General features: G+C 46.7%; 3 protein-coding genes across 3 annotated transcripts; 1 reads left to right on the top strand and 2 right to left on the bottom strand.

The window, feature by feature from the left end:
* Positions 1-55: 55 nt before the first annotated feature.
* LOC104152214 (dynein light chain 1, cytoplasmic) lies at positions 56-2,758 on the bottom strand. The gene is made up of 3 exons (XM_068911884.1): positions 2,562-2,758; positions 2,046-2,183; positions 56-698 (listed from the first exon to the last, which is right to left on the bottom strand). Exons 2-3 carry the CDS (start codon positions 2,175-2,177, stop codon positions 561-563), a joined length of 270 nt encoding a protein of 89 aa, XP_068767985.1. The 5' UTR covers positions 2,178-2,183; positions 2,562-2,758; the 3' UTR covers positions 56-560.
* Positions 2,759-2,889: 131 nt separating this feature from the next.
* Positions 2,890-11,459, top strand: COQ5 (coenzyme Q5, methyltransferase). Its single transcript, XM_068911878.1, has 8 exons — positions 2,890-3,209; positions 4,219-4,435; positions 4,779-4,928; positions 5,517-5,741; positions 8,346-8,452; positions 10,063-10,151; positions 10,359-10,470; positions 10,589-11,459. Exons 2-8 carry the CDS (start codon positions 4,273-4,275, stop codon positions 10,688-10,690), a joined length of 948 nt encoding a protein of 315 aa, XP_068767979.1. The 5' UTR covers positions 2,890-3,209; positions 4,219-4,272; the 3' UTR covers positions 10,691-11,459.
* A 563-nt stretch (positions 11,460-12,022) lies between these two features.
* LOC104152215 (dynein light chain 1, cytoplasmic) lies at positions 12,023-14,052 on the bottom strand. The gene is made up of 3 exons (XM_068911880.1): positions 13,949-14,052; positions 13,565-13,702; positions 12,023-12,397 (listed from the first exon to the last, which is right to left on the bottom strand). The coding sequence occupies exons 2-3, from the start codon at positions 13,694-13,696 to the stop codon at positions 12,260-12,262; spliced, it is 270 nt and encodes an 89-aa protein (XP_068767981.1). The 5' UTR covers positions 13,697-13,702; positions 13,949-14,052; the 3' UTR covers positions 12,023-12,259.
* Between the last annotated feature and the right edge of the window lie 4,825 nt (positions 14,053-18,877).

Raw genomic sequence — 18,877 nt, 5'->3', positions numbered from 1 at the left:
GCGTGCGGCAAAGGCATTAGGAAAACCGGCTACCCAGAAATAATAACCTAGCTCCTAGGGTAAACCGCGTAGTTTATTTTCCAAAGCGATCCGCCAAGAGACAGAAACAACACAACAGAACAGCTCAGGGCTTGCAACGCGCTATGACTGTACCTTTCAGTATACGTAACAAAGGGAAAAACAGCCAAAAACAGAAGAAAAAAAATAAAAAGACCTCTGTGAAACAGGAAGAAGTACACAATCAGTGCTTACACAGCACAGGCACTAACAGGGGAGAAAAAAAAAACAACAGATGCCTATGAAACTTTTAAAGGCCAAACCGCTCCAACAGCTCTACTAGCAAAGATGACAGGCTTTGAAAGAAAATAAATACAAGGAAGACCTTTTTGGTATTTTTCTTCTTTATAGCCACAATGAAACACCAACTGCTACACCAAAATCCCTGACGTTACCCTTGAAGATCAAGGTCTGCACCCTCAAGAAGGCTGAAGTAACAGGTGTGATAGGGGGCAGCATACAGTCCTGTAACCAGATGCAAGTTTCAGTAACAGTCCATAGTTCTAACCAGACTTGAAGAGAAGAATAGCGACTTGGCCGAGGTAGAAGTAGATGAAGTGCTTTGTCTCATGAGTCACGTAGCTTCCAAAGTTCCTTCCCACGATGCAGTGCCAAGTGGGATTGTATTTCTTGTCAAACTCCTGCAGAAGAGAGCGCTTGCAATCAAGAACTCCAATAAACTTTTTGTGCAAGGCAATTAGAGGAACAGCATCTAGTCTTAAGTACTGAGATTATCTTATTTACACATCACACTGATCACCCACTCCTTAGACAGAAAGATATAAGGAAAACAAAAACAAAGTAAATAAACCAACAACCCAACAGTGCTTCATAGCTGAGCAGGAATAAGCCTAAAACATGGCCTATGCTCAAGCAAAGCAATTTTTTCACTCCCCCAAAGTCATGCCATGATCTGAAATCATAGCTTTCAGTGAAAATTTTCATCACTAGTTCTATATCTGTGCAGCCCGAGCCATTATTTTAAGTTTCAATGTTCATTTGCAACAGGGGTGCTAAAGAGACTCTTAAAGCAATATCCTCTGCCACATCCTATCTAATATCAGTACTAGCAAACAAATCCTCTACAAACTCACCCCTCCTCACAATTCCTCAAGGTACAAGTAGCTGCCAGAGAGAACAACCGAAAATTTTCCAGACTAAACTATCTTCTCCACTAGCATAGATAATACTCCCTGCCTCTGCAAGAAAAAAAAGTTTTATTTTCTGTATTAAGAGGAAAGCAGAGTAACAGTTCTCTAGTTATCATTCTACTTAGGTGATACCTTCCTCAGACAGCTCTTCCACTCAGATCAGTTTAATATTTAACTTTCATTGACACTCTTAGACTGTTTCATTCTCCTGAGTTGGCAAAGCAGGAAGTATATCAGAACTAAATATTTCTCATATTCAGTACAGTACTCATTTAGTATTCCTACATGTATAAAAACACACAGATTGTGGACAGCAGACCAGCAGCACCACCAATATTTTTTTACCCAGACCGCTATAGAGAGGTGGTGATTACAGAAAGTTTGCCTTTTCCCTGCAATCCCTGACCCAGCTGGCCAGAACCTGGAACAGTATCTTAACACTAAGCTCAGCAACGTTTAAATCAAGGACTATGTCAAACAGGCTCTCTCTTAGAGGAAAGCTGTAGGAACGCTCAAAAGAGGTGCTGTGTTTTCTACCAGCCAGTCAGCCACAGGGACAGGTCACCTGCCAGTCTCCTACTCACCTGGATAACAAGATACTGGAAGAAATCACTTAAACAGAAGATACTGCGACAGAAAGGGGGAAGGACCAGGAAAAGTACATGACAGAGGCAAGGAAAGGAACATAAGGACAGCAGCCTGCAGAAAGCCCAGCTTGATTATCCAGTGTCTCCAGAGCTCGTTTCTCTAGAGATACTTGCCCAGCAACATTCCCCCTTGCTTGATTTTTTTTGATGTGCTGAGGGATTTCACGAAGAAGAGGCTACAAACATTTACCTTCTTTATGTGAGCTGCTATGTCCTTCTCAATGTTGTATTTCTCGAGGGCCTGTGTAGCACACTCCACAGCATCTTGCTGCATCTCTTCTGACATGTCCGCATTCTTGATCACAGCCTTTCGGTCACTCATGGCTACCTGCACCGAGTAAAGCAGAAGAGACTTGGAAGCGGCAGGAGCGTTCATCCGCACACCAGCATCACCCGCACGCAGGCAGCCGCCTACGGCCGCTCCCCACGAGCGCCCGGGCCCCGCGGAGGGCGCGGCGGCTCGCACACCCGCCGGACGCAGCCCCGCTCCCGAGCGGCTGCGGCCTGCGGGCAGCACAGCCCCGGCGGCTCCGGCTCCGGCTCTGCACGGCGGCTCCCCGCGCCGCCGCCCGGAGCAGCCCCAGCGGCCCCGCGCACCCGCTGCCTCCCCTCGGCCCGGCACCAGCCCCTCCACGGAGTCACCGCCACCCTGCGCCCCGCGAGACCCCGGACCCCGCCGCTGCCCGAGCCCAGGCCCCCCCCTCACCGTCCCCCGGGCGCTGCAGCACCGGCCCTGCGCGGTACGGAGCGGGGCGAAGGGGAGCGGCGGGGCGGGGCGCAGGGGCGGGCTCGGGCGGCCGGACGCGCAGCTCACAGGCGCCTCTCGCTCCGCCGCCGCGGCCGTTTAACCGACCCGCGCGCGCCGCACCCGCCTCCGAGCGCGCCCGGCCCCGCCCCCTCCGCACCGGCCGCCAACTATTGGTCACCTCCGCCGCCCTGCCGAGCGCTCATTGGCCACTTCGCGGCGTTCCGATAGCATTTTACTGCAGCGTTTTCTTGCAGCCCGGCATGCACCGCGCTGGCGCTGTCCCCTCAGTGACAGGAGGTGGTGTTCTGCGGGCGGGCGGTGTCGGAGCGGCGGCCGGGCCTCCCCCTCCCCCTCCTCCTCCTCCTCATCTTCATCTTCCTCCTCCGCGCCTGGCGGGGCTGAGTCCGCACTCGGGCTGCGGCGGCTCCCTGGGGGCCCAGCCGGCGGCACCGCGGGGGCTGGCTGCTCTCGGGCGGCGCGCGGTGCTCGCTCGGCCCTGCCCCTGTCCCCTCAAGGCCCAGCTGCCTGGACACAGCAGCCCTCCGTGTAGGGCGGGAGAGGTTTTCCTGGTCCTTCTTGTGGTATGCGGAAAGCAACGCCCTGCAGGTACATGTCTGAAGCTTTAAATGATATCCTGCCCCAAAGGACATAGAGCAGAAAGGAAATGTCTGGGTCTTAACCTCGTTTTGCAGATGCAGCGTGTGACAGTGACCAATGCGTACGCTCAAAAGCGTAGCCTGTCACGGTAGTGTCTGCAATCAGATGTTAATAGCTCTAAGGATCCAAGTGAAAACTTAGGCAGCAAAAGAACGTCTAATCCTTCAAGTATCAGTCTCTGGGCTGGTTTCTTAACAATGAGATGTAATTGCTCAAGTGAGGTTTACAGACCTCACTTGTGGCTGCAAAGCTCTATCAACTTCTAGGTGGTCCAGGCAACGTGATTAGCAGAGCTGTCACCCAGCACGTCAGGTCCAAGTTTGCAGTAAAGTTTCTGAGAGCAGGCAGAGGGGGGCAGCTGCCTCCTCTCCCCCAAAACATCCAAATTGACAAACAAACCCGGCCCTCCTCATCCCCGAGATGCTTCACTTAAGCCAGGAAACTGGAAAGCAACAGGTCTAAAAAGGTCAAATGAAGCTTATTGCAGAATTACTCAAATGCGTGTGCGTGTGTATGGGCTTGTGTAGTCTACCAGCATAGATTTAGCTTTTCACATCAGCAGCCCGTAGCACTGGTACACTTGCCATCTATTTTGGGTCAGAAACAGCGTTCCGCTCTGCGCTGGGGGAGCCTATAGGGTCACTGCGGGGGCTTGACAGCCCGGACAGGAACTTTAACGCGCGCGATTGAGGCGTGTGGCTCCTTCCTTCAAACTCGGAGGCTGCTCAGGAAGCGGCACGAAGTCAGGGGGTCGAGAGGCCCCTCGGAGGGAGGAAGGGGTGGCCCACGGCCCGCCGGCGCCGAGGGCCGCGCTGCCCCCCCGCCCTGAGCGGGCGGCGGCGGCGCGGAGCCCGCGCTCCTCGGGGCCCCTCCCGGCCGGTGCTCCCTGCGGGAGGGGGGCGGTGGGAGCCCGGGAGCCCCGCCCCTCTATGCCCCGCCCCGCGATTCTGATTGGCAGGAGTGAGCCACGTGGTCGGGCGGTGCCGAGGGGCAAAGGTCACGCCCTTGCAAGATGGCGGTGGTGGCGGGGTTGTGCCCGTGCCGGGCGCTGCTGGGCGGGCGCCGCGGGGCGCTGCGGGCTCTCGTCCGCCCCGCGCGGGGCCTGGCGGCGGCGGCGGCGAAGGAGACGCACTTCGGCTTCCAGACCGTGTCCGAGGAGGAGAAGGGGGAGAAAGGTGAGGGCCCGGGCCTCGCTGCGGAGCTGTGCGGCGCCCCGGGGGCGCTGGGCCGCGGGTTTGGGGCGTTACCGCAGTTAGGCGGTGCCGGTGTTCTGCGGGCTCCGTTCTTCCCCGCTGAGCTCCGCAAAGGTTACGGGAAGAGGCCGCGTTTCTCCAAAGAGACGTTTGTCAGGTAACGAGCTCGGTAGGATCCTGTCCCCTTTCTGGTAAGGGCCTCTGAGGCGGCCCCCTTGGGTACCGCGGGGGTGGGGGGGCGGCCCAAGGCGGCAGGGAGCAGGTTCTGCTCCCGCAGGAGCATTTTAAGCAAGTCGTACCTCATCCTCGTGTCCTTTCTTCTTAGTTTACCAGGTGTTTGAAAACGTGGCCAAGAAATACGACATAATGAACGATTCAATGAGTCTAGGCATTCACCGAGTGTGGAAGGATGTTCTTGTGCATAAGATGAACCCTTACCCAGGAACCCTTCTTCTTGATGTTGCTGGAGGAACAGGTAAATACTTTTGCTGAGTTTCATGTGACCATGATGCCACAGTCACTTGGAGCACTGGTTCTCAAGGGATCAAACAGCTTTTATCTAGGTATCTGTCTATAAGTAATAGATATCAAATTTGGGTTCATTTGACAAGCTGTCTGAGCGTAAAGAAAGTATCGTCTGTTAACGATGAAATCAGATACCTTAGTCGGGAACGCTTTTTCATCTTTTTGAATCTGCTCAGACCTTTTAACAAGCTGCCTAATGTTTTTAGCCTCCATGTTTTTAATCTTTAAAACAAGAAAAGCATCTCTGACTTTCACAGGAAAATGTTGAGAGCACATTTTGAAACAACTCGCTTGAAGACTCAAACTGTTATAGTACTGCTGTAATATGCTATGGGAAAACTTACTTCAATTTGTAGAAAGTGGTGAACTGTTTACTTTTAATATGGCCCCTTAAAATATATGTATTTAACTTATATAAAAAAGTGTGTGTGTGTATGTATAGTTCAACTACCCTAGATTTATGTTCCCTGGAGTCTTAATACTTCCAATTTCAGAAAACATTCCAAAATGTATATCTTTCCTTTAAAAATCAACACAGGTGACATCGCCTTTCGATTTATTAATTATGTTCGTTCCATGCGAGAACGCCAGCTCCAGCGGAAGCTTAAGCACCATCAGAATTTGTCGTGGCAAGAAATTGCTGACAGTTACCAGGAAGAGGCAGTTAAGCCTCTTGGGGATTCCCAAGTGGTGGTCTGTGATATTAACAAAGAAATGTTAAAAGTTGGGAGGCAGAAAGCGCAGCACCTTGGCTACTCTGAAGGTAAGTCGTGCACCAGTTCAGTAGCATCCCGGATAGCAAGAAGCTGATGTGGGCTAGCTATCAGGTAATCACTGCTTCAAGATTACAGTAACAGTTATGTAGCTGTGCCGTACACCAAAGCTATACTTGTGTATTTGCCAAGGGAAAATTAATTTTCCAATAAGCATGAATGCAATATGCTGCTCAGAGGTTCAGTGTTCCTCTTGAATACTTGAGCCTTCAGAAATGCAGGCATGGAAACGTATGTGAGGTCTCATGTCCACCTGTCCTTCCCAATGGGTAAAAATAACTAAAGCTTATTCTTTCCATCTGTGCAAACTCCTCTGGCTTCAAGATGGATAACGGGCAAGAGCTTAGCCCTACAATGATTACGCTAAAGATAATTTAATGGGTGTTTTGAGACTCAAGGCAGCAAATAAGAAATGCAAGAACTGCAGTCTATCGTGAACCAGTAAGACTTTCCCCAGTTAGAGAATGTGTTAATAATACTCAAAGAAACTGAATTATATTAAATGTTAGTTTGCAGGTCAATGGATTAATTCACTGATATCTAGAATTTGTTGGGGACCACGCCCATCCTGATTGAAAAGCCTGATTTTCAGAAGTAAGACATAGAAAAAGAAGTCCTGCTTGTGGCACAGCGTTTGTATGATAGTCATTTATCTTCTCTTCATTTATGGATATTTGGAAAATATTTGGGGAGTGTAAAATATACCAGGAGTTTGCGTGGGTACCACCATTATGAATGCTCTGGGCAGCCTGTGCATATTGCGTAGAGGCACAAGACCTTGTTGCGTGTCCTTTCACTGGACCCTTTCCCACAACCCGGTTGAGGCTCCAGTGACAGCCAGGGAATTGTGTAGCATTTACTGCTTGTTGCCAGCTCCTGGCACGAGGCCTGGGTGCGTGGGGAAGGTGGGTTCTGCAAGAAACATCTCCCAAGCAGCTGTGAGTGAAGTTCCTGCCTGCAAATACCGTGGGCTGAAGGATATGTGGCACAGCCCAGTAGCACAAAGGGGCTTAAAGATAAGCTGCTGGCACAGGTCCTTTCAGCTGCTCTTGCTTTCTGCTGACAGGCCAGCTCAGGCCATTGCCTGCCTGCCTCTCCCTTTACTTTGGGCACAACAAACTAATTGTGAAAGCCTTGGTTTGCATCGTGCTCCTCTGAGCATCTTGCAACTCCATCTGAAGTTCTCATGCACCATAGTTTGGGAGCACCTGAAGTGTACCAGCATCATAAGTAAAGACTTAAAGCTTTATGACTGTAGCTTAGTCTCTGAAATAAAGCTTGATACTGTTTCCTGGCTACTTAGTCTTTACTTAAGTAAAGTAAATTTACTTGACTTAATTGGCTTTACTGTTTAGGTGTTTTTTGTGACTTAAGACTTGCCAAATCAAAGTCTAAGGGCTGTGCATGCCCAAGAGAAACAAGCCTGTTGCCCAGTCGTTGGCTGAGCAGTCTGGCCAACAGGAATGGTAGGCTGCACTGCAGGTGCCCAAGTCCTTCTTACAATCCTTTTAATCCATTCCACTTATGAAACTCATGGGCCAGAATTTTCCTACGGTGTTATTCTGAGGGTCAGTTCTCCTATCACTCAAAGCCTTCTCTTGGTGCTCCCTTCTTAAATGTCTTTTCAAGCTGTCTGGTGTAAGATAGCTTTGATACCTTGCAGGTTTAATAATGCTGTGTGCTTCTTTTCATACAGTCACAGCTGAGGATAGTATTGTATCTTCTTTGTAAAAAATGAAATTTGAATATTTCCTGGCAACAGCTGTGGTTTTCTGTTTCGTTTCTGCTCTCCTTCGTGCCCCTTTCCAGCACGCTGCCCTTTGGAAGGCTGCTGATATCCATTTCAGAAAGCTTCTGATTTTTCTGTTAGGATTTTTTGTTCTGCATTTCAGTCAACAAAACAGTGACCCTACAATCTATTAATTCTAAAATGAGCAGTCCTGTTTTTGGTACAACTAACCTGGACACCTATGCTCTGCAAGACAGACACAGTCCAGATCTCTTGGGGTTTGGGGAGCAACACAGCTGCAACACGATCGCATGCTACGTCAGATAGTGCTAATGGCAGGATTGTGGCTATTCATTTTTCTCAATCAATGGAAGTTTCCGAATGAAATGTTTTATGTGTGTTGACTATCATTGCATGGCAAGATGTTAACAAATCGCTATAATTATTCTAGTTGTTCTTTGGTTAGAGAGTCTCTTTTTGGAACTTTATATTTCAAACACTTAAAAGGCAGCCAGTATCTGTTGCTTTCCACTACAGTGCAAGACTCGGGTGAAATTTCTTTCCTGCAGTCCAAGGTACTGTGAACACAACACGCCTGTGTCTGCAGAGAAATCTTTTGGCTGATCTGCAAAATTGACTCCTTTGTTTGAAGGACGACCGTTATAAAACAGGGTCCTGAAAGGTTTTGCGAGTATAAACTAAGGTGTGTTTCCCCACAACCAAAAAGCAGAACTGCAATGTTAGTTTTGTATTTCACTTAATAATGATCATTCCATTTTGGAATAGAGAAGTGCTAGTCTTTCTGAAGGATTCTGGGTTACATAAAGTCTGTTCGATACCATTATGTCCTTGTTTTTTATTACAGGTTTGTCCTGGGTGGTTGGGAACGCTGAAGAGCTGCCCTTTGATGATGATAAGTTCGATGTTTACACAATTGCCTTTGGAATACGAAATGTAACTCATATTGATTTGGTAAGTTGGTGTAGTGTGTCCTGGACGTGGTGGGGGCTTTACAATTCACCTGTGTTTTTTTTATCCTAGGGAAGGAAGCAAAGGAGAAACTCCTTTGCGTAAAAGAACATCTTTGTCTACTCCTGAAACATTTAAAATAAGTGGTAGGTAGTCTGCGGCTTGCTTGAATAAAGAATGCAGTTAAATGCCCCACCTTTGTCATAGCAAAAAAAGTTAGATTTATACTAGTTGTGCCCAATCTTTCCAGCTTGACAAGCCACGTATCTTCTCACAAGGCAAAAAGAGCTGTATACTGCAGTCACTACCCACCTTCTCCTAACTTACAGTATTATCGGATCTACACATACACAGCAGTCAGTCTGCATGTCTCAAATCTTCCCAAAGTGCCTCATCTATGTCCCACCTATAGTGGGTCAGGTGCTTTGTGCCCCTTTCTCCTGCCCTGCAGAGGTCCCAGGGATGAGAGCAGGAGGCAGCTGGCTGCTGCTGCTGTCATGGGACTAAGCCGTTCAGCCCGCTTCTGCTCAGTGCCTTTACGCTAGTTGGTAGAGGGGTTTCCCATGAAGAATGAGTATGGCTTTAATTTAGGTAAGTAGTACCCTTTGTTCTAACCAGTAGCTGTCCTTCCAGAATGACTAGATGTCTTTCATGTTAGCTCACCTGTCTAGCTAGACTAGGTTGTCTGTGTTTTGGAGGAGTATCTTGCAACCTTGGCTGTGCTCCTTTGTTGAGGGTGTAGCATTTGGACAGTCTAGGTCTGTACGCCTTTGAACTTCTCTTAATGCACGTGGCCTTCTGCAGTGCTTTGCCTGCACCCTTTCCAAGCACGGGCTCTTACACCCCTTCATGGAAGTTGGATACAGCAGTCTGCTAGCATAGCTCCCTGGAGGCAGAACACCTCAAAGCTTCTGATTCTCTTCCAGAGCTCCAACCACATGTGTGTACTGTTTATATTCTACTCCTTGGGAACACGACATTTGAAGCTAAGCAGATGTACAACTTGCAGAGGTTCTTAAACGCAACTTTGCTGTGCTCTGATATGAAAAACAGAGTTGTAAATGCAGCTTTTCTTGTCTCTTTTTGGGGTGTTTTATTTGGAAATAAGATAGAAAAGCCAAAGACTCTTCTTCCCTCTACCTCCCCCTTGTTCTTGCACATTGCTCCTCCAAAACCCAGAGTTGTTCTTTCTCTGATCCGTTGGTGTGTCCTGCAGTTGAATAAAATCTTATTTTTTGGTTAAAATATATGCATCATGCCCTCTTTTTCATTTTCAGTTTCTTGTAGCTGAGTACCTTCTCCTTTTCAGGTTTGGTCTATATTTAAAATAGTGGTGCTGGCAAACATTCATCAACGAAGAGTAGGGAAAGGAGAGAGAAAAAATGCATCCCTAACAACATAATGTCAAAGCCTGGTGTAAATATTTATGTAACAGCAAAAGTGGTCTTCTACTGGTCTGTGCTTCTCCACAAGTAAATATCGGAGACTGCCTCTGAAATTGTCAGGATTCTTTCTCCTCCCCTCAATTCATCACTGAGTTGCCTTCATATGACATGGTAATAGAAGCAGGTGCTGCTCTACAAACTGAGTTCATCAAGTCTGCTTTGTCTCAGGCGCTTCAGGAGGCCTATCGTGTACTGAAGCCAGGAGGGAGATTTCTCTGCCTTGAATTTAGTCAAGTCAACAACCCTCTCCTTTCCAGGTAGGAACATGGTGATACCTTGTGTCATGTGACAAGACTGTCTTGCCCTGAGCCGGGGTGAGTAGAGATGCTTCAAGGTCACCTCATCGTGCACTTTTAAATCAAATTCAGACTCCATAGCGTAGTGGTACAGTGATCAACGTGGGTTGGAGAGGTTTGGTTTTAAACTTGTTTGTATTAATCCGTACTTGCTGTTTGTCTGGGCAGGCTCTATGATCTGTACAGTTTCCAGATTATCCCTGTTCTGGGTGAGGTTATTGCTGGTGACTGGAAATCTTACCAGTATCTCGTGGAGAGCATCCGACGCTTCCCCCCTCAGGTAAGGCAGCACTTCTCTGGAATCACAAATACACAAAAGACAGTCCCACCATAATGTTGCAGGCAGCCGGCTTACGTTTCTTCCAGGTTGTTATAATTATGAAACCATTACTTTTCAGGAGGAGTTCAAGGCAATGATAGAAGATGCAGGGTTTTTTAAAGTGGATTATCAGAATTTAACATCGGGCATTGTTGCCATTCACTCAGGTTTCAAACTGTGAGCCTGCTACCTAGCAAAATACAGGAAGTATATTTTTTTTCTGAGGAATCTGAAAGATGTGGAATTTTAACTCTATCAAGATAGAAGAAAGTCTTGGGAGAACTCCGTTTTTCTGAGAAAGAAGTCATTTTATTTATTTAGCTCAAAACTTGGACTTTGAGTTTAAAAACTTGAGCAACAGATACTTGCTCAGCAGTGACCCAGAACATCAGCTGCTTCCCACTACCCAGCCCCAGACCTGAGGATGAAGTGACTTCTGTGGCCGACTTCTTACGTTTGCATTTCCCTTCAAGTGCAATCTAACGGACATGGCCAAAACCGAGCAATCCTAATAAATGTAGTGACTTCACTTACCTGTTGTGTGGATCCAGAAATAGACTGACTAGCCTTCAAACAAGATGCCTCTTTTCTTTTACTAAACTTCAAGGGGGATATCATAGCAGTGCAAAGTAACTTGGATTTACTAAATGTTTATTAAGCTCTCATTGTCTTCGTTATGTGGGCTTTAAGAGACTTCTGTGCTTCCTTTATTTCCTTCAAAGGGAAGTGGAAGACTTGTGAAATAAAACAGCTCTGTGCTAACTTTTGTTCACTTAAGTCAATATTTTAACCTTTGGAAGAGAAAGGAAGCTTTTTTGAAGGAGAATGACAGCAAACTGTATTTTGAGGTAAATGATATATTTTTACCTACATGTGGAAGCTCTACCTCAGTCAATGCTGGATGTATAGGCTCTACTTAAATATACTGTGTGTTTCTTTCTCTTCTTTAACTTGTTTGAGGCCTGATGTTTGTGTCATAGGATGTGGGAGTAGAATATAAAACCTGCCACCAGCAGTTAAAATGCATCCAACTGATTTTCCTTTGATAAGGGAGGAAAAGTTTCATATTGTTGAGCCAGAAAAGAAAAAAAACTAGAAGAAACAAATTTATCCATGCTGAAGTGCTAATAAGTGTGTTTTGAAAATTAGGAGAAGAGGGAAAGAACCACTGATTTAAGTCTGTAGTTGTTACAGTTCAGCTCACTGGAAATCAAAAAGCAGGTACCTTCCTATACCATGTAGCTAAACTCCAGAACTTGCACGGGAGGATATTCAAACTGAAATATGTTATCAAGACTTGGAAAGCAGCTGGAAAAAAACTCTTCTGTTATTCTTACAGTTACTGACTGAGCAGTGAGCATTTGCTTATATATTTAGCTTATGATTTGCTTGTTCTGGATTTGGGGGGGGAAGAAAGGGAGGGATGTTTCTCCTTCATTTGCAGGGGAGAAAAAAGTGGCGCAAGTAGTAATAGGGCAGAAGGGTTGACAGCTATAAAACTCTTAAAGGCCACATTGCTCCAACAGTTTTATTAGCAAAGAAAATGGCTTTTAAAAGAAAATAAATAGAAGGAAGACCTTTGCTTTTTTTTTTAAGCCACAATGAAAATACCAACCAATACAGCAAAATCCCTGACAACACAACAGAAGACCTGAAGATCAAGGTCTGCTCCCTCAGGAAGGCTGAGGTTAGCAGGCTGCTTGGAGTTAGTGTGCAGTCCAGATGCAAGTTTCAGTAACAGTCCATAGTTCTAACCAGACTTGAAGAGAAGAATAGCGACTTGGCCGAGGTAGAAGTAGATGAAGTGCTTTGTCTCATGAGTCACGTAGCTTCCAAAGTTCCTTCCCACGATGCAGTGCCAAGTGGGATTGTATTTCTTGTCAAACTCCTGCAGAAGAGAACAGTAGTAACTTAGTATTACTCCAGTTCTCATGCAAATGTTGTCTGAAGATTTTCTGGCATGGATGTCACTTTTAACAAGAACAAGCATCGCTTTTTGAAGAAGGCAATTAAGAAGCTGTATATGCTTTTAAGTACAAGGACTGTATTTCTTACTGTTATACCTCACCTGCTGCTTAGTCAACCAAAAACAAACACACACCTCACCCTAGTGCTTCATAGCTGAGCAGGAATAAGCATAGGACATTACCTATGATCAGGGAAAATCTTTTTCCCTCAAAAGTTATGCCATGAACTTAAGAGTTATGGTTTGAGTAAAAGCTTCACAGCTGCTTCTTTCTCTATACAGACAAAGTCATTATTTTGACTTCGTTATCTGTTTGCAGCAAGCATGCTGAAAGCACTCTTAATGGAAAATTCCCTGCCACGTTCTTCATAGCAAGTAATGAGATCACGTTCTTCCTATCGTTCTCAGGAGGCTACCGTGAGTTTCAAATAAACCCTTACGTACAAGTGTAGTATGAGCAGAACCTTGCATCAGTGGTTATATATTGCAATATCTAACAGCCCTCAAATGAGGGGATATTTTGTGAGTGCTTGCAAGTGCTAGTGCTCATGTATTACAAGGCCTCTCAGCCAAATCCTCCAAGTATTTGCAGCTCATCAGAACTACTCAGCCTCCAAGTAGGAGCCAGACAGTCTGACAATCTGTAAGCTGTGAACCATCTGTTCTGCAGTAGCACAGACAGTACTTCTTGCATGTAGGAAGAAAACCCCACCCCACTTAATTCTGTATTAAAGGAACAGCACTTCTCTAAAAGAAGCAGTCATTCAATTATCCTTAAGACTGAATTCAAAAAACATTTAAGTCAAGGACTACACAGAACAAGACCTCTCTCAGAGGAAAGCTGTAGCTGGATGATGACATTGCAGAGGAAAAGACTTGGAAGAAATAGAAGATACTGCGACAGAAAGGGGGAAGGACCAGGAAAAGTACATGACAGAGGCAAGGAAAGGAACATAAGGACAGCAGCCTGCAGAAAGCCCAGCTTGATTATCCAGTGTCTCCAGAGCTTGTTCCCCAGCAGCATTCCCCCTTGCTTGATTTTTTTGATGTGCTGAGGGATTTCACGAAGAAGAGGCTACGAACATTTACCTTCTTTATGTGAGCTGCTATGTCCTTCTCAATGTTGTATTTCTCGAGGGCCTGCGTAGCACACTCCACAGAGTCCTGCTGCATCTCTTCTGACATGTCCGCGTTCTTGATCACAGCCTTTCGGTCACTCATGGCTACCTGCACCGAGCAAAGCAGAAGAGACTTGGAAGCGGCAGGAGCGTTCATCCGCACACCAGCATCACCCGCACGCAGGCAGCCGCCTACGGCCGCTCCCCACGAGCGCCCGGGCCCCGCGGAGGGCGCGGCGGCTCGCACACCCGCCGGACGCAGCCCCGCTCCCGAGCGGCTGCGGCCTGCGGGCAGCACAGCCCCGGCGGCTCCTCCCGGCCCGGCCCGGCCCGACCCGACCCGGCCGCCCCTCACCGTCTCCCGGGCGCTGCGAGCGGAGTCGAGCAGCCTAGCTGACTGAACAGCGCGCGGCGCGTACCGCCCCCGCCTCCGCGCGCGCCCGGCCCCGCCCCCTCCGCACCGGCCGCCAACCATTGGTCACTTCCGCCGGCCTGCCGAGCGTTCATTGGCCGCCTCCGAGCTCTCAGTTGGCATTTTACTGCAGCGTTTTCTTGCAGCCCGGCATGCACCGCGCTGGCGCCATCGCCATAGCGACGGGATGCGGCGCAGCCTGGGCGGGTGGGGGCGGGGAGAGGCCCGAGGGGAACGGCGGGCCCGGCTCCAGCGCGACCGGGGCAGCAAAGCCCTCGTTCCTGGGGGAAATTCCGCCTCCGGTGCGCCCTGAGGCCCCCCGGATATCGCCCAGCGCTTTCTGTGAAGCACCGTTCCGTAGTTAGTACCTAGGCCCGACAGACCGTTTGTATTACCCGCCCCAATCTGGGCCGCGGGGCCGCAGCGCTTCCGCCAGTGCTCTCTGCCTTCGCTTTGAGCCTGAGGACCTCCGTCAGGAAGAGCCGTCGGTGAGGGGGGAGCCCTGCGCCGCGAGGAGCTCCCTAGCTGAGGAACTGCGCACTGTTATTTTTGATGTTAACTTATCTGCTTTCCGTTTGTGACTGGCTTTTAGTCTAAGGAAGTGACTGCCAATAGAAATCTTTCACCCATATTTATTGAAAATGATCAAGTCACCTCTAAACTCTTCCCTTTGGCAAACTGAATCCACCGGACTTGCATCTCTCATTTAAGGCGTGTTTTGCAACCTCACCCTATTTCTGCAACTGTCTGAATTCTCACCCGGTGTTTACCGAGCGGGATGCTCTGCGGGCTCCTCAGCGCTTTTGTATCTGTTGGTTTCACTTTCCCTGGGGCACTTTCTGCTTCAGCTCTCATCAGCAGCTCAAAAATTGCTGTGGAGTCTTGCACAGTTAGAGATCTGTTAGTAAGAAGACTGCTCCTTGTCTTATAGCAAATAGTAGAGGGTGACTTAAAAGAGACGTTTTAAAATATTGTTTGGTAGGCATGGAATTTCCCTGTGGAAATGAAAAGCTCAGGAGTAGTCATCACTGCACTTGAAATGCAAATATGTTTATACTAGTACAATCTAGTTACCTGTTTTGTGTCACTCAGTATAACTGCAAGCAACCTTTTGCTTTTGCAAGCTCTGAGGCAACTTCTGCAGAATATACTGCTAAAAAAAACCCAACAACAACTTGACAATGGGTTCGTTACATCACCCTGGAGTATCTCAGAAATAACATCTGGCTTTAATCTCCCAGTTTTTGGCATTACAAGTAAAAGAGATGCAATTCACAGCTTTATTTTCTATCCCACCATCCGTAGTGTGTGCTGAAAGTTATGACATTAAGGGAACTACCAGGTTTAATGCCGCAGGTGAATGAAGGGTCAGAAGAAACCTTGTGTGCTAGTAACTTGAAGAAGCTCTGTGATAGTCTTGAGGCCATAGTGAACAGTGAATTTACGGAACAGGGTACTCTCTGCAGCAGTTGCAGGGGATCTTTGAGTACTAGACAGTTTTGCACTGACAAAAATGAACCATTTCGCCATCTTCCCAGCACTCACTGTGAACTTTAGAAACACCCATGAATCTCTGAGGAGGTGGCTGCGTTTGGTAGCTGCAGGCAAACTGCAAAGCATTTATTAAAAAATGGTTAGCTGAACAAACAGATTTGATGACAACTGCAGGAAATGTCAGTGTGGGTGAGATACATGGCTTTAAAGAGGAACATTAAAGCCTGAGATACATGGCTTTAAAATGAAACATTAAAGCCTTACTTGTTGATCAAGAACATAAAAGTGTAATTCCCCTCAGGACAGAGCTGGAGGGGAAGGCAGAACAAATACATCCAGGAGATGATAGCTGCGGTAGAGGAGGTGCCGGGGAAGATTGGGTCATGACTAAGGCATACCATGAGATTCATACTGCAGATGGAGGATAGACTGTAAGCGCCTTGCAGCAGTGGCTTTATTTTGTGCTGTGTGAGCATTGTATAGCTGTATCTAATGCAGAGATTTTTCTTGAGGCTCCTAGGTAGTATCAAAATATAAAATAATCATTTTTGGTAATAAAACAACCTCAGTTTTCTTTTTTCCATCCCCATCTTAAGGTTTTCTTTGTAAAGCTGGAATCCATATGCTAGGGCATCTAAGCAAATTTTATAAGCTATGTATCTGTATGGTAGAGGGAATTCTCAGCAGACACAAGTCAAGCTATCTTCGCGGTCTCCAGGGGAACTACGTACACTTACATAATCTCAGAATCTGACCCTTTTTTTGGTCAAATAACAGTTTTTTTTCTCTATTGCTATAACTACTAATCACTGAGAAAAGATGAGTTGTTTCAGAAATATACGTTACGTTTGCCTCACTGCAGTTAGGAGGAATTTGCAAGTAGTGATCCCCCCGCCCCCCCACTAAAGTGAGTGTGTATGCTTTTGAGCATGCGCAAGGGTCACATTGTTGATGTTATTACACAGTTCCTTAGCTACATCTATTTGTTTGCCTGTGTTCCTAAGTCATGGAGTGGCAGAACACTGTAAAGATTGGATTTTCAAGCTATTTGTGAACAACACCTGCTGCGTTAGACACCCACCGAGGTGGACTGGAGTCATGATGTAGACTGCCCTATAGGCAGCCTGTCTGGCCTTTCCCAAGGCATTTTAGTTTGGGGTTTGCAGGTGTCTGAGTCAGAGCTGTAATTCTCTTGTCAGTGGCAAAGTTGCAGCAAAACCCTTTATTAAGGAAACATGTGTTTTCAACTCGTTTAACATAGTTCAGCCTGTGGGGAAGAAGTGTTAAGGAGGTGGCAGCAGGCAGCCCGCTCCAGCTCCGGAGCGTGGGGGCTGGGTGGCAACAGTGCACCAGTGAGGCGGGGGGGTTATGCTCAGTCTGTGCCACTTTGGCAATGTGGGATCATCTTTGAGCAAATTACTGGCTTGACTGCTGTTTACATAGTTGCTTGATGATATATTGGGCTAGTAGGTCCTGAGGCAGCACAGTCCAATCTCAAACTCTTGCTTTTTGTGTAAATAACATCGTGCCCGTTCTCTCTGATGGTTAAAGAAGGAGGCCAAAACGGATAGGAGCGAGTGGAGATTTCTCAAATTGGGAATGCTCTGCTAACATGTTTGTCATAGGATGTGCTTGCTGACTTACAGTCTTTCCCTGCTGTGCTTTATGCATGGATCCTAAGTGTCTGTTAGCAAAGGCTTGTATAGTTGTAGAAGTTTGGGATTCGCAAGGTCTAAATCTCAAAAAACCTGAGACTTAAACAGTAATACTGTGTTATAACTTTGCAGTAAATTGGATTAGTGGGACTAAATACAGATTTTTATTCAATACCCTTCAGAGAGATCAAATATATATGTATATAATTACATGTAAATATATATATATATATCTATGCCTATAGGTGTATTATGGAAGCCAAAACAAATAATGAGGTAACTGTGCAAAAACAAAATAAGAGTGGAACAAAAGTGTTTTCTCTCACTTCCTGCTAGACAGATATTAAAAAAAAAAAATTCCAGATCATTCAAAGTTTACCAAAACAGCAACTTCTCAGATAAGTGAACGAAAATGGATCTTGCCCAGTGGTTGTGATGTCTTGGTCCTGTGTAGTAGGCTCATCTTATTGGTGAATAACAGCAAAGGCAGCTGTAGTCTTTTTCACTCAACTTAGGTTTTCCATGAAATAAGTAGCACATAATGGCTTACGAGGGAGCTTTTCAAAGCAGTTTGCACACACATACAGTATTATGAGCAAGCCACTAATGGCTGAACCCAATACCATTACTACTGAAACTCTCTTCAAGTATTTTTTTCAGTGTTTTTCATATTATTATACTTTTAATAGACTTAGTGGCCTTTTGAGATGTTAAGCAGCAATGCATGCATGTATATATTTAACCTCTAATTTGTATTACCTGTTGTTTGCAAGGATGTGGAAGTTTATGGGAGAGAAGGATTAGGATGATGGCCTCGCTCGGGACTTCCTCTATCAGGCAGCTGGCAGGACCAGAAGGACTGCATGCGTGAAGCTGTTGGAAGTTCATTATGCAGATGTACAGAAAGATAGGAGTATCCAGAGTGGGCGTGTACAGAATGGGAGCAGTGGCTTTTCTTTGCAAAGAAGACACAGAACATGTACTGCGTAAAGTGGATGACATCAAGGTCCAATCTCACGGGGTAAGTTTCTGCCCTCCAGGGAACAGCATGTGCATGCACAGTCATGGAAGAGCACACTTTCCTTTTCCTGCCATGCTCTCGAGAGCCATAAAAGCAGAATCTCAGAGCTGGTGATTAGTAGTATCCTATTACAATAACTTCAAGGGTCTCTTCTAGCATTTCTCAAGAAAATTCCATTGTGGCTCATGATCTCTTCCAGTGCATGAAGTTATTATTAGAATAAATAATTCTGAATTTGTAAATATATATTTGGAGGGGACATGGTCCAGGAAGAAAAGTCTGTCACAGATGTTTTCTGTGCTTTTTTATATCTTGAAAGCAAGAGGTCTGGACTACTCCCAGTTTGCTGCACTCTTCTCTTTTCAGCAGGTCTCTGGTTTCTGTCAATGAGCCTTGGCTCCTCGTGCCTCCAGCCGCTGGAGGTTCTGTGAGCAAACTTCAGTATCGTCAGCCAGGATGAAACTGTTGCTCGCTGTAGTGGTGCTCCCCATTTTCCCAGCACAGAACCTCTTTCTGTGGTGGTCTCCTGATCTCTGAGCTGCTAAGCCATAGAGCTTGTTTGTTTGTTTTAGGTGGAGTTTTTTTGTTCTTGGAGCTGTGCTACTTCTTTGCGATCACCTTTTTACTGTCGCTGAGCTTTCTATGACACAAGTCCTGCCTGGGAGCTGAAGGCTAAGCACGCTTGCTTGGGAGATTTCCTTA

The sequence above is a fragment of the Struthio camelus genome, chromosome 17 (genome assembly GCF_040807025.1).
Source record: "Struthio camelus isolate bStrCam1 chromosome 17, bStrCam1.hap1, whole genome shotgun sequence".
NCBI lineage: Eukaryota > Metazoa > Chordata > Aves > Struthioniformes > Struthionidae > Struthio > Struthio camelus.
This window is presented reverse-complemented; position numbering and strand designations above follow the sequence as displayed.

Excerpts from the sequence above, each read along its gene's own strand:
- LOC104152214 (XM_068911884.1), bottom strand. The coding sequence starts at position 2,177 with ATGAGTGACCGAAAGGCTGTGATCAAGAATGCGGACATGTCAGAAGAG. Across the intron at positions 699-2,045 it reads TAGCAGCTCACATAAAGAAG|GAGTTTGACAAGAAATACAA; the intron begins GTAAATGTTTGT and ends TCTCTTCTGCAG.
- COQ5 (XM_068911878.1), top strand. The coding sequence starts at position 4,273 with ATGGCGGTGGTGGCGGGGTTGTGCCCGTGCCGGGCGCTGCTGGGCGGG. Across the intron at positions 8,453-10,062 it reads ATGTAACTCATATTGATTTG|GCGCTTCAGGAGGCCTATCG; the intron begins GTAAGTTGGTGT and ends GCTTTGTCTCAG. Across the intron at positions 10,152-10,358 it reads AACAACCCTCTCCTTTCCAG|GCTCTATGATCTGTACAGTT; the intron begins GTAGGAACATGG and ends TTGTCTGGGCAG.
- LOC104152215 (XM_068911880.1), bottom strand. The coding sequence starts at position 13,696 with ATGAGTGACCGAAAGGCTGTGATCAAGAACGCGGACATGTCAGAAGAG. Across the intron at positions 12,398-13,564 it reads TAGCAGCTCACATAAAGAAG|GAGTTTGACAAGAAATACAA; the intron begins GTAAATGTTCGT and ends TCTCTTCTGCAG.